Genomic DNA, 14576 nt, shown 5'->3' with positions numbered 1-14576 from the left:
CTGCTTGAGCCTCAATTACAGGAAGCTTTATTCTGTCAGGACACTCAGAGATGGCTTTGGCAAATCTAACACAATGTCAAGGTACTAATAAGTCAGAACTGAAGGAGAGTTTGAGCCTTTGACAATTGTGGAGACATAAGTAGTAGGAGTAGTGGTAACAAGGTCATCTGTGAAAGTTATTTGAATAGATTGAGTCCTGTACTGCTGCACGTGTACATGAACAAAATGAGAAGTCTTTGCACAAATTGACTTGTATATTCCATGTGGTTCTATCTTTAAGTTAGGGGTTTTTTTTGTATATTTTTATTTTTTTAAAAAAAGAAAGCAAGCACAGGTTGACTAGATCTAAACATCAGCAGTTTCTGTTTTCAGCATGTAGTATGTGGAAACTATTTACAGTGTAGAGGTCAAAAGATCCCTTCGATATTTTTGTATAACAAGTAGTCATTTGATGTCCCTCACAGAGGCTGAAATCTTCTAAATAACAAAGGACTTGGTATGCTTGAAATCCTAAATGAAGCAAACAAGGTTACATAAGAATAATTCAAAGATTTTAACCAGATTAACATTTGGTGTACATTTCAGAAGAAACTTAAGGCATTGAAATTGAAAAGAAGCATGCCTGGAGGCCTGTTAGTTAACATTTACCCTTTTCTGGGAAGGGAAGTCTACAGCACGTACTGCTACACAGAACAGAAATAATAACCTATTAAAAGATACAAGTACCAAACAGCTCTGTTGAGCATCTGATTCATAAGTGCATTCATGTTGATAAACAGATACCACAGCTCTCCAATGGCCAGGTAGCTGGCCTCAGTAAGTTTCTTATATACATCCTAGGAGAGGAATAACCTTGAGCGATTTAGTACATTCTGTTTTGATTAAAGAAATGTGGAGTTCAGCGAGCTTTTAAGGCTACTAATGTAGCCTTAAACTATAGACAATGAAGTTTAGTTGTTGCTAGTTGAAGTTTTAGTTGGAGCTCTGTTCTTATTGCACCAATCTGAAAATCTGGAGTCATGTCCATGCAGTTAAAGCCCTTATGCCGTCTCAGTGAGGAAGGGGAGAAAAAGGAAGTTTAGTTTCCATGTTTAGTCAAGCCTTTTGACCCACATTAATCTTGGTGGAATTAAGGCCCAATCTTGTCTCACTGCTGCCTTGGACTGTGCCTGAACTAGTTTTGTTGGTTAACTGATATGTACAAGCAAGGCAGAGCTGAAGTCTTCACAAGACATGGCATCATTAAGTGGACAGTATAGAGATGATATTGCCAAACAGCGTGTCTTACCTGTTTAGTTTATCTGATCGAGGGGAAAATAATCATGAAAGTGGGGAAGGAAAAAAATGAAAGAATCTAATAGATCAGGGAAATGTAGGAAGTAGTAGGAAAAGACAACCAGGTAAAAATCTGATTAGTGTGGTAACGAAAAAGATGACAAAGTATGGGGCGAGGCGCTGTAGCTGTATGGCATGTGGGGCTGAGTAATTGGAAGCTATACATGCAAACAGAGAAGGTGTCTCCAGGTATTGGTGGCACCTACACTTTGGCAGGTGTGGGGTGCTGTGTGCATGCGTGCAAACACATCACAGATCTAAGGAATTTTGAAGACATCTAAACTTTTTAAACACACTACTGAATGCAAAATACTTGCCTTTTCACTCGTAGATTGATAGTTGGTCTTCTTTCTGTTAACAGAACAGGAAAGGAACATAAGTTAAATAATGACTTCTGGTGTTCATTTGAGAACCTTATTTATTGAATGCATTTTTCCAAATTTCTAGAAATCCTTAGGGTTCCCCCCCCCGTAGGAAAAAAGTTACAATAACAAATCCATTGAATGCTTTCAGATAGCTGTCATTATCTCATGAACCCCTGCCAAATTACCTTCCCTACCTTTTCTTTTCAAGTCTTTCAGTTGTGCTTTTTGTCTAGTTCCTGGCCAGTATAAATCACAGTATTTTAAAGAAATATTTGTGTGCGTTTTTTTGTGCACTACTCTTTTTTTGCCTATTATCTAAAAGTGCTAAGATAGATAAACTTTTAAAAGAAAAAAAAAAATAAAAAGGGAAGCCAGCCTCCAACAAAGCACACAATTTTACCCTTGTGTGGGAGCACTAAAATATCTTGAGGAATTCTAACTTGCTACTAAGAAATTTAAATGCATGAAATAAATCTGTGTAGACCAGACATGCTCAGAAGGTTTCCACAGTTACATTTTTACAAAACATTTCCTGATATAATCATGGATATGAGGACGGTTCAATTTGGTTCTGATCGTATGTTTTGTCTAGTTTGAAGCCGAGACAAATGCATGCCTGTAGCTGAGTTAAAGGTGTAAACCATAACTATGTGCAGAGATGTATCTTTTTACATTGACCACAGTAATAATACTTAATTCATTTTCTGACCAGCACACTGGTTCTAATAAGGGAACCCGCTGGCATGCAGGATCAGGTTTATTTCAGTGTTCAGAAAAGCCACTGTCCAAGAATCACATGAGAAGGGCCTAAAACAATCATCACAGTTACTAAATCCTCAGAAATGTAAATGAAGTTTGCAGTAATTTGTGTACTACTTGCATCAAGATACTTACTGGGAAGCGCTTTCCTCTGAAAAAGGGAAAAAAAAAAAAGAATTAGTACAAGAACAGTTTCCTCAGCCGATTTAAAGTTCTTTGAAAGAGTTATTCAGAGCTTTTTCAGCTCTTCAGTTTCTAGGAGGAGTTTCTGAACGAAATGTCTCTTTTGGGGTAGTGACTTTAAACAGAAGACGACTAGGTTGCTTTCAAAGGAAAGGAACTTCCAAGCGACCGTGAAGCCTCACCGCAGCTCCGACAGCCTGTTCCTGCCAGGCGGCGGACCTCCTCGGACCCGGCACCCGCACCCCTTCCTGCTGGGCTCAACTCACAGGCCCAAAGCAAACGCCACGGGGAGGGTTGCTCGGTGTCGAGCTTTTTGCTGCGATCCTTAAAAGCACATTCTCCACCTGCACTTTCACCACGGCCCAGAAGAGGGAGCCAGAAACTCAGCTTCCCCTTCCGCGGCGCTCGGCCGCTCAGGCCTTTCAGAGTGAAAGTGAACTTGCACGGCTTCCTTTTGTAGTTGCCTTTCTTTGCCATTCCCTCTCAAAACTAGAGCAGGGAGGCTCCAGGACCCAAGGTTCGGCTCCTCCCTTTCCCTAGATCGCTGTCTGGTAGCCTTGTGCAACTGCACAAACGTCTCCATGTCATTATCGAGGTATATTTTGCAGTACAAGTTGGCAGGATAAAAATGTCTGCACAAAAAAGGTGCTGTTGTAGTGCTCTTTAGCTTTAGTACCATGGAGTTAGGGCCTTCAGAAAACGAGGACATGTGACAGTCAGCAGAAGTACAGACACTTTTTTTGACACAAGGAAGGAGCGGTTTCATTTTACTTACTTGTAAAATAGCCCTTTTTTTGGGCATAAAATACTCCAAGGCCACACAATGCCATTACCAGAGCCACGAATACTACAGCAACAATGATACCGCTTACATTCAGGTCATCTGTAATTATAAAACATAAGCCCGACGTTGTAAGTTGTAAGAGTTTCCATTGGCTGGATTTCCCCCCCCCCCCCCAATTACTACAGGCCCCTTTTGCATCTATGGGTGGTCTTTGGCCCAAGCTGCGTAAGTTATTTAGTAACACTTAGATGTAGATAAGTAGTCCAAAAGCACTACTGTATCACAGCCAGATTAGCAGGAGTGATTGATACACTTCAACTGCTTAGTTTGGGTCAAAAGTAAGGAAAGAATAAGGGGTCAAGTACTCCTCATCGTACCTATCCCCAATAAGTATTATTCAAGTCACATGTCTCAGGCAAAATCTCTTGAAATCTTCAGAAGGTCTTAAAACAAGTGTTTTCATATAGTTAGTTTGCCTAAAATAAGTGAAACAGCTGATGGCAATGCTGGGTCCCACTCCTGAAGAACTCCTCAGGCAAGTTATTTAAAATTCAATGCTTTTTAATTTTTAAACAGCAAGGCTTTTAAAATTCCACACAATGAAGGCCAACAAATATTTTAGCCCAGATGTCTGAAGTTAAACTCTACAGTGGGCTACCGAAACACCTAGCCATTTTTATTTTGAAGCTGATGACCCACACCTGTTTCCTGATATAATCACTAAGAGCTTCAGTCAATCATCCATTTTAGGAAAAACACCACCATCAAAAGACAGAAACATTTTCACAGTTTTTTGATATATGTCCAATTAGTTATTTGGATCCTGACTTTAAGCATACATTAATATATGATTGGGAACTTTACCCTGAGACCTATCCATTTTCGTACATTGGTTGATAGCAGTTTAGGACTTTGGTGAGTGTTTCCACAACAGAGTGATGTCTTTGTAGCTTGTGGAACACTTGCTCATAATCAACCAGGAATGCATTAAAAGCTGTGATACAGTGATTTTCATCTAAGTTCTAAGAAAGCACCAGACAATTGCTTTATGGAATACTTGGACATGAACTTCTGTGCAGTACTTGTTAGGATTTGTTACTGTCTGCTTTCCTATCACATCTGCAAAAGCTAGTTTTATATTTTGCAAAAACATTCATACGTTTTGGGTTATTATTGACTCTGCCCCTCCAGCCTTTGCTAAGTTCTTTATTAGCTAACCAATGTTACACTTCATCTCCGCTGTGCAGGTAGAAAAGAAACAAGCAGCAGGATTATTATTTTTTTTTAAAGATACACTGACTTCTTCCATGTTCCTTTGGCAGGTATAAATGAGCCATTCAGTTAAATTTCTGATCCGTTACATTAAGATCTCACATGAATGCATCTCAAAAGGGAGGCTTTTCATAAGGAAAATAACCCAGTGGACTGGTGCTTTATCCTGTACACCCTCCACAAAAGCATTCTGAAATATTAAGGCTCTACTGCTGTTCTGTGAAGTTCAGTGTTTAGCAACAAAAAGGCTCGCTACTGCAATAATTCTAAGGTACTGAACCAGCTGCTTTTCTAAGAAATGCAGTGAGATATGTTTGTGCTGTAAGATCGGAATGCTTTAAATAGCCACAGCAGCTACATATAAGAAACTGATATTATTATTATTCCTCCCCCAAAATGCTGTAATCAAAAAGATACAATTCAATCTGGTCTGAGCTTCTCAGTTGCATCATCCAATAAAATAATTCCTATTGCAAGTCTGTTTTCCACTCATTTTCTTTGACACATACCAACTTGCATTCGCTTCACTGAGCATTTCTGAGATAATCCAATCCCATTGGAGGCTTCACAGAAATACTCTCCAGTGTCATTCTTTGTAACTGTGTTAAACAGCTGTTAAGACAGAGTCCAAAACCATTATCAGAATAGAGAAAAAAGTAATCAGAATTTCCTGTGGGATAGAAATTTGTTGACATGTCAACAGGGTTTTTTTGTTTGTTTGGTTTTGTTTTTTTTTTAAACAAGCAACCAAAAAAAAAAACACCTGAAAGTAAGTGAGAAAATCTGGTCCAGTTCAACCTCATAATTCAGCTCCCTAGTCACATTCCCTGGTCCTTAACTTCAGCTTCTGGTATAAGACGGTCTTTTAAATTGACATTTTAACTAGATTGAGTGTATCTACAAGGAGATTCTTTTTCAGTGGTCCAGTACTTTCCAATAAAATGCATTTACTCAGACATGCTCTGATTTCAGAACCCCTAAAATCAGAACATTTTGTTCATTTAAAAAAAAAACCAAGAGTAAATAAAAAAAAAAAAATCACATACTACAAGAAATATTTCCCACAGAAAGTTTGTGGGTTCCTCTCCCCAGAAATGGCACTTTCTCTTTTCTTCCAATGGAGAAATCCTAGACGGCACAATTTATCAATACTACTGTTGTAAAAATTAAAATGAGGAAGCAAGAGATGGAGACTGACCTTCACATCAGTTCCAGTGTTCCTCTGCATTTTTTTAATCATTAGACTTGTTAATTTTTCTCTTTAATATATCCCATACTTTAAGATTTTCAGAACTGATTGGTGATTTTGAGTAGTCCATCTCACTTCCACAGTGTGCTGAAATATCCACAGCTGAATGCTTAGTCACATTTCAATTTCCACATTTGATCATGCACAAGAGTAGGGTTTCTTAGAACAAGTCTTTACTTCTGAAAAATCTCAGCTGACAGTGCATCGTAAGTATCCATTTTTTTAGAAGGATCAGCTAATGGGGGAGGGATGAGAAAGAGGCGGCCAGTTCTGAGCAGGAAAAAAAGAAACCCACAAAACAAACTACAACTAAAACAAAAAAATACTAAGCTTGCTTACAGCCTGACTCATTCCCAGTAACTTCACAAGTACCAGACTGGAACTTGTAATGCCACTGGATTGCACAGATTCTGGACTGCCCTTAGTGCTGCACTCCCACTGAAGTGGGTGAAGTTGCTATTTCAGATTTTAAGGTGCTATCAAATATAACTCTGCTAACATACCGCGAGATCATCCTTGCCCAGCACTAGTTAGCTAACTGACAAGGTGCAATTTGACATGGATTTTCTAGATTCTGCTCATTTGTCATTAATGAGGCCTGCAACTCACCCAATTTGTCTGTATAATTCAACATCTATGGCTTGTCATTGGCTGAGGCAGAAACCACCTTCTACATTTGTTAGCACGTATTCCAGCATGACCTTGATCTCCAAAGACAGACCTTGTGCATATTTGGATTAAGACCCCTGTGCATCACTGTACGAAAACCCGCCTGGACACAGACTTGTGCCCCCTGCTGTATGTGTCCCTGCTCAAGCAGGGGGGTTGGACAAGATGATCTCCAGAGGTCCCTTCCAACCCCTTCCCACCATTCTGTGATTCTGTAAATACTAAATTTGATAATCTTGATAGCTGGTTATGATGGAGTTTGTTATTACACTTACCAGAGTGCCAGACTTTTTATTCATGGTGTAAGTTATGTTTGCTGCTCTAGCGCTGTCTGTTCCTCTCTTTTCCAGTAAGGGAACACCATTCTTGTACCACTGGTACTCTGATGGAGGAGAACCCTCAGTCTCCTTACAGCTCAGTTCCACTACCGTTCCTGTCATTGCAGAGCTGGGCACCTCACATACCGGAGTAGTCGGAGCAACTGGACAGTGAGATTGCACTTGTTACAGTCTTACCAGTACTGTCTACACAACAACAGTTTAACAGTCACTAATGAGGAGGTGAGCACTTGCATACATGCTTAAAAACTACCATGTTAATGAAATGAGGTGCTGGGAGGAAGCGTTGAAGGCAGAGTCCTGCACAGTAAAATTTGTGAGTTGCTAAATATGAAAGAAAGAAGCTTGCTCCCAGCCCCCACCCCCTCCACATGCTGTGTCATCCTGTCTCCAATCTATATACTCTCGTCCAACCCCCAAGTGTTTATTTCACCTTGTTTCTTTTATGGGGCCTCTTGCTCACAGACAGAGGAGGGATAACTCAGGGAACCTATAGTCCAGCAATTCCCCCCTTCCCTTCTCCCATATTTAAAAACAGAAGTGAGGAACAGGAAAAAGATCTTTTTTGTATTAAAAGAAAACTACTGTTTTTTGAAAAATGGTTTTCAGAAAGAATTACCAAGACTGGCCGTCATCACAGCCATTGTGTAAATCCCAGGTTGATGACCAAAACCAGTTGGCTACTAAATTTCAGTTTAAATTAAAAACAAACATTCCCACACACAGATGCAGAAGAACTGATCATTCCTTCTGCCATGAAGATGGACATCTCTTTTCTATTAAGTGAACAGAAAAGGAACTTTTTTTGTAACTTGAAGCTACGTAGAAGAAAACTAAGGGTGAAGAGGCATGCATGGAACATTAAAAACACAAGTGACACCTTAACAAGTATTCAGTTTTCTCTTGGCTGACTTTAAAATAAAAAGTAAAAATAATGAAAACCAAGTGAAATACTAACTAATTCACATGAACTTTCAAAAAGGTTTGCGAGCCACTCGCTCTCCTCCCCCTCCCTGACCACCCCCCAGCCCTTCTCTCTCCCCTCCTCCTTTGGGCTCTGAGATTTCAACTTTAAATTAAGAAGCCACATTTAAAAGAGGAAGGCTGTTGAGAGAGTAAAAGAAAGAAGGAATAAGTGGGGTTGACACATTGTTGGAGCTAATCAGAAGTTCATGGATTTGTAATCCTTTATGAAGAACTTCAATACTTTGCTTATAATTTTAAAAGTTCAATTATTTTTCTATTGAGGAAAAAAAAAAAAACACAAAACAAAAACTACAAAGGCAAATATTTGCTTTTCTCCCTAACAGGGAGAACAGAAGAAAACTGCTAACCTCCACCACTCATTCACTGGGAAAAATACCAGAAACAATGCAAGAAGAATGTGCTCGGTATTCACTTTTCCCTCCTCTCCCCAACTGGGAAAGAAAACAAATGAAAAACCACAAAGAACAACCACCCCCCCAAGCCAACACCATCTCTCCTGTAAATAAAGTCCACAGATTGCTAGCTCACTGGCTGGCATTGCACAGACACTGCAGCATTTTCTCCTTCCAAAACCAGGAGGAGACTGTAGCATATTGGAATGAACTGCTGCTTGGGAATATTTGATAAGTGTTGACAGATGCTGACTTTCCAGTGCCAGACACCGTGATCAGCTTACCCAGATTCTCAGCGCCGACTGACTTAAGTTTTAGTAGAAATGGAAGTTTCATCATCACATAAATCAGCATACTTACTAAGGTTTGGGAACTGAAACCCACATTTATATCAACAAAAGCCTAGTTATATTCCTTTCTAATGCAAGCATGCATTTTGCAAAGATCTTTTGTGCATTATGTAGTAGAATGTGCATGTGCACATGTGTTTATAAACCCAGCCCAAAGAAGACCTCAAAATGTAGCAGCCACACACCGTATGGACAACCCTACCTTCAACATCCCTTGCCATCATTCAATTTCTTTACAGAAGCCCAAATAATAAAGTTTGTACCCAGTACTGTGAGAGTAATGGTAGCCTCTCCCAGGTGTTGCCCCTCTTCGCTCTTTGCACTGATTTCACAGCGGTAGGTCCCAGAATCCCTTCTAGTCACATTTCTAATACGGATTCCTGTATTCAGCATCTCTGCTCGGCCTCGAAGATCACCTTTAAGGGACAACAGACAGAAAGGTTTCTGCTCTTTGCTTATAGCAAATGTCTACGTCTCATCGGCTTGTTCTGAAATCATGTACAATTTATGAAGTATTGCTCATTTGTTCAGCGTTGGTTATCTGTCACCAAGGACCAATATGTAATCCCCCTCCCAAGACTATAAGAACCTTCCACAACTTGTGCATTTAGTCCAAAAACCCCTCAGTTCAAAAAGCCTGCATCTGTCATACATTTTCTCACTGGAAGATGGAATGCTTTTTTATTACAGATATTTCAGAAAAAAAAGAGACACGCATAGCAGTAGTCAGGTGATAAAAAGACACAATTTTCCACTGAAGGGATGGCCATCACTAACTTAATTACCTTACAGAAAGAATTGTGAGTGAGACCACAGCAAAGTATTTGACATTTTAACTTGGCAAGAAAAACTTGATGGATTTAGCAAAGATATTGCCATCAGACTTCTTACAGTGAGGTTTTTTTCCACTCTGCAGCTTATATGAAATTAAAGTTACATGCACACACAGAACCATGAGCTCCAGTGTTTCTCTAAATTCAATATATGCAGGGAAAAAAAGTTCATCAACAAGACCAGCACATCTTGCAAGCTCTACAAACTAAATTGCCATGCTTTTATTTTACTTCTTAACCTTCATTAGTGGTATACAAGGTACCAGAGACCCATATTATCTTCAACACATAAGGCCGAGCTAAGCCCTTTTCAGAACATATAAACAGAAAATCCACTTCTAGGAAGAATACGAATAATTTAAAATATACAGCTGAGTTTATATTTTATGTATATAAAAATTGCTGCATTATTCATATCTAAGCCTCCAGCTCTACAGGAGGCTTCAGAAACCCCTTTGTAGGATAGGAGTGCCAGCTTGCAGTAGTTTTAGGGAGTTTATATTTCATTTTAGAGAGATGTTGAAGAATGTGCAGTGCCATTTTTCTTAGTCTTGAGTTATGTTATATTTAACTTCATTAAAAAAGTAACTAATCATTGATGATTTTTTTAAGAAATACTTTTTTTCCCCTGGGGGAAAAAAAAGTCTTTTCCTCAGAAGGACAGCTGTTCAGTATGGAGATTCAAGGGCATTCTCCTTCGATCAGTTTAAGTTTGTAGTACTGTACCTGTAAATTCACCATTGTAGTAGACAAATGAGACTCCTTGAGACTGGATTTTCTTCCATTCTATTCTTAAGCTCATCCCTTTTGAAAATTTGTGCTTGCAACTAAGAATAGCCTCTACAGGAAAAAAAAAAAAAAGAAAAAAGAATGTAAATGGGAAAATGAGACACTTCAGCATTGTGTTTGGTACACATTCAGGCTCCGTGAATTTAATACTCCCCCATCAAAAGTACTTGAGCAGTCAGCAAGGGCCAGATCTACTTCTCAAAGTGATGCCAACAGACCTCCTCCAGATTTACACAAACACAACTAGGAAACAGAAACTAGTAATTTTCCCATACTTTGATCCAAATACCAATTTGGATCAAACTTCAGATGTTGGGGACTAGATATTCCCATTTTGGATGGGCACAGATTCTATATTACTACCCTCATTTTAGGTTTAAATATTTTCATCAGTGAGCAGACCACCATCAAAAAAGGACTCTGACCCTGTTATCAACAATATTTTGTGAATTACTATTCTGAATTCAGTGTCAGTAGCTTAACTGTTTAAATGTATGATGGAATGCGGAAGGAAAAGATACCAGTAAGATGGTTAAATATTCTCCTAACTTACGTATTTAGTTACAATTTCACATTGGTTATTGCAAGGGTATGTGGAAGGCAAGAGTCTGCTTCATTAAGGTTTCCCAAACAAGCATCTTCTCAATGTAAAACTGATAACAAGTAAAGGGGACAGCAACAAACAAAAAACACAGACACACAAACATGACAGACAGGGACTAACAGAGATGATGACAAACACCAACAGTCTCCAGACAAACTGATGGGACTGTGTTGTGGGCAACTGGAGCGAGTGAGGGTCTCTGCATCAGTAGTTGGAGGGGTCACAGATGTTGGGAGTGTGTGTTGGTGAGTCTCAAAGCACATGTGCTTGGAGCACTAGCTGTTGGGGCAGAGAGGGGTGGCTTGAGTAAATTTAGGGCCAGCAACTGGGGTCATACTGGGGGTCTAAGCACCCCATGGCTTGTAGTGCTGGCTTCTGGAAGCAGGGATGTGTGGTGCATGTGCAGTGTTGTACCTTCCCTACACCTGGTGTGCCTGGAGGTACGTGTGTAATTCACTAGCAAACCTCTAGCTGTGCAAGCTGGTGAGTAGGGCAGGGGTAGCAGATGGGCAGAGGGGCTGTGCTGGTACCCAGGAGATCCAAGAACCTGCACATGCTTGTCATCTAGAGAGTGTTGTGTGAGGACTTTCACCACTGAACTTCAAACTCCACCAGCTAGAGAGAGGAAGGAGCCTCAGCTTTACACGAGGCCAGGCAGTGTTACATGTGGGTGCTGTTGAAGGCAGCACCTCGCCTGTGGCCGTCTGCGCAGCAGGCAGTGCCAGTGCCACAAGTACGCGGCGGGGGGGCGGGCATACACACACATGCATCCCTGGGACACACACACAGCCTTGCTACTGTTTGAACCTGCAAACGGGAAAGCAGCAGTCTTGTCCGTTGGCCTGGGACAAAGACCTCCAGGTCTCCAGGTGCATTGGGCTGGGCTCCTGTGGCCAGGCAGGAAGAAACCCCAGGCCCCCAGAGCTGCTGTCGGCAGAGGCTGCTCATAATACCCCTTGGTGGCTACCTCTTATTTTTCTTGAGTTCTTGAGAAAGGAAGGTTCATACAATTGCTCACCTTTCTGTCTGTCCACTCAAGCTTCCCTAGCTTACATATAATGGGCATCATCAAACAAATTTCTCAGAGAGGCTGAGATTTCAAGAGTTCCTGATTATTGCTGAAGTTGCCACAACTGGCTAGGAAACAACCCAAAATCAGTGTTCCTAATGAGGAAAAGGTCATACTGGGAGCTCAACTGTTCTTTTTTTCTCCATCTCAGCAGGGCATCAGCATATGCCATCACTAATATAGCTTGCATCATAGTAATTGTGGTCTATGGTCAAGCCTATAGTTATGGGGGAACTAAAGACAGAGAGAAGACATGACAAACTCTATGGGTGAGTTATTGGGACAAACTCAATGTTTCAGTATTTCCATTCTCTGGAACAGCATGCTGAAATACATATTCACACACACCCCTCCCCCCAGTAAATAACTCTTTAAGACAAGGTTTTAATAAGAATTGCTGGGATACAACATCAGAGGAAAGAATCCAACCACCCATCTGACTGGCTCCAAATCTATTAATAAAGTAAAATATAGTATCTCCCAGAAACTTCTGTAAAAGAAACACACACAATATTGATCTTGCCACCTTCAGACTGCTCATCTTCCAATATAGGCCAGAGTATCAAGGAGCAAAAGCCTTTATAGTTTTGGCAATGCCTGTCTAGCTTTCAGGAGAGAAATACTCACTGCTCAAACATATAGTCAATCTGCATTAACTGGCACCCTTGTCTCCAGTCTTAGCAAAAAAAGCTGAAGGGTATTTAAGAGCTACCGACACCTCTAACCACTCACCCTTTAGAGTCTGATTTCCCAGGTCTGTTCTGTAGAGAAACAAAAAGCTTCCAAGGGGCCAGACTGGTAGCCTTGGTGATCTCTCATAGGGGAAAAAATGTCCAGCCTTGAAAGAAAAATTGAGGCAGGAGGGCATTCTTTGCCAGAAACATGTTACACACATACTGGCTATTTCGAAAAACATGCTGTGCAATCAGGAAGCCTGAGGTTCCTGACTTCAGGTTGAGTGGATGGGTGGAGGCTTCCTGAATCTTAAGATTTGCTAAAGTTTCCTTTCTATTTTGTTTTTGTATCCTTTTAACAAAGAAAAACCATCATTCAAGCTCAGCTTGCTGTTGCTACTGACCTTATGACAGCTGGCTGGTCTCATGAGCTGGTCTATATTAGCTGACACAGAGACAGCTCAGCTGAAGCGTTCTCAGCTGAACAAGTCATCTCCACCTTGAATGAGCTGCCACTTTCTTGCATGCCACATTTTTTGTCTCAGAGAAAGCTAGCATTGATGCTGTCCCAATAATCTTATTTGGAGAAAGGGAACAGAATGGAAGAAAGGGAGCACACACAGAACAGAGACAACGTAATAAAACCCTCCTTAGTTAGAGTTCCCCTCTACCGCTTTTTTCTATACTAATGGAGTCAGTGAGAGGTATTTTCCAGTACAGGTCTACGTGATTTGCATTAAGTTCGGCCCACAGGATGCTGTGCATCAGCACAGGCTCTGCCAAGCCTGGAAGAATCTTCTGTGATTTTGAAGACGTCTAGGCAATGTTTAATTTGGATTTACTTCTGGTCTGGAGGCTATCATTTGGTTATAGAATCACAGAATATCTCAAGTTGGAAGGGGCCCATAGGTATCATCGAGTCCAATTCCCTGGTCCTCGCAGGACTACCCAAACTAAACCATGTAATTAAGAGCGTTGTTCAGACATTCCTTGAACTGACAGGCTTGGTGCCCTGACCACTCCACTGGGGAGCCTGTTCCAGTGACCAACCACCCTCCTCTACAGTGACAGGAGTTAGAGAAGAAAAAAACAAATGCATTTCACATCAGCTGCATTCAGCTACATAGCTACTTCTATCAGTCCCTGCCATTCCCTTAGTGGTGCTACACAAAAAGAACTCAGCATGGCATCTGACTGACGTTGGACTGATCTCACTATCATATAAATCACAAAAGAACAAAATGCAAGCCATATGTCATATAATGTTGAAGCTTGATTAGGTTCTGTCTTTTTACCTGAAGAGCTTCTCTCTCCTTTTGCCTGTCCTCAACTCTAAATGTGTTAAGTTTTTTTCCCCCAAAGGTGACAAGAATACTTGGCAGGAGCCCAGCTGACAGTGCTAGAGAGCTCCAAAATATTTTATTATTCCCTCAAACAGATAAATACAGCCTAAAGCTCAAAATAGTTCTTTCAGTTCCCAAATTCCCATCTCTCTCCATTCCAACCAAATGCAAAAAACAAACCAACCCACATAACCCACAAACCTCACATATACACTACAAGGATCCTTTTCTCATTTACCCAGCAAACACCAGGTTTTCCTCCTTGCCTCCTTAACTTCTCTAGCACATTACTAGAAGTCATATGTTATTTTACATATGAGATAAACAAATATGTAAATAGTCATTATAGTTACTGACAATTAAAAATAGCCATTAAATTATAGTTACTGACAGTTAGCTGACCTAGAGTTACTCTCTCTCTAGTCCCTCACTGTCTTGCAAGATAATGAATGCTTCTCTTTTCCCTCAGTTACCATCAGTTTGGGTGGAAGGAAACCAGGCAGAAGTGGCAGAGTGAGCTACAAGGACTGACAAACAAGTCATAGAATCACAGAACAGGTGAGGTTGAAGAGGACCTCAGC

At 40.6% G+C, this 14576-nt stretch overlaps 1 protein-coding gene across 2 annotated transcripts in view; it reads right to left on the bottom strand.

Moving 5' to 3' along the window:
- Positions 1-250: 250 nt before the first annotated feature.
- The window catches only part of JAM2 (junctional adhesion molecule 2), a 37306-nt gene continuing 22980 nt past the window's right edge, over positions 251-14576 (bottom strand). Inside the window, exons 1-9 of one of the 2 annotated variants that reach the window (XM_064470179.1) lie at positions 12711-12887; positions 10243-10356; positions 8947-9099; positions 6892-7097; positions 5208-5310; positions 3418-3525; positions 2595-2610; positions 1653-1686; positions 251-510 (exon numbers count right to left, since the gene is read on the bottom strand). In XM_064470179.1, the coding sequence (XP_064326249.1) occupies positions 478-510; positions 1653-1686; positions 2595-2610; positions 3418-3525; positions 5208-5310; positions 6892-7097; positions 8947-9099; positions 10243-10356; positions 12711-12873 (930 nt within the window). In that variant the 5' untranslated portion in view covers positions 12874-12887 and the 3' untranslated portion in view covers positions 251-477. Of the gene's footprint in view, positions 511-1652; positions 1687-2594; positions 2611-3417; positions 3526-5207; positions 5311-6891; positions 7098-8946; positions 9100-10242; positions 10357-12710; positions 12888-14576 lie in introns of those variants that run through there. The other variant, XM_064470186.1, reaches the window with a different exon arrangement.

This window comes from Phalacrocorax carbo, chromosome 1, assembly GCF_963921805.1.
Source record: "Phalacrocorax carbo chromosome 1, bPhaCar2.1, whole genome shotgun sequence".
In the NCBI taxonomy this organism is placed as follows: domain Eukaryota; kingdom Metazoa; phylum Chordata; class Aves; order Suliformes; family Phalacrocoracidae; genus Phalacrocorax; species Phalacrocorax carbo.
This window is presented reverse-complemented; position numbering and strand designations above follow the sequence as displayed.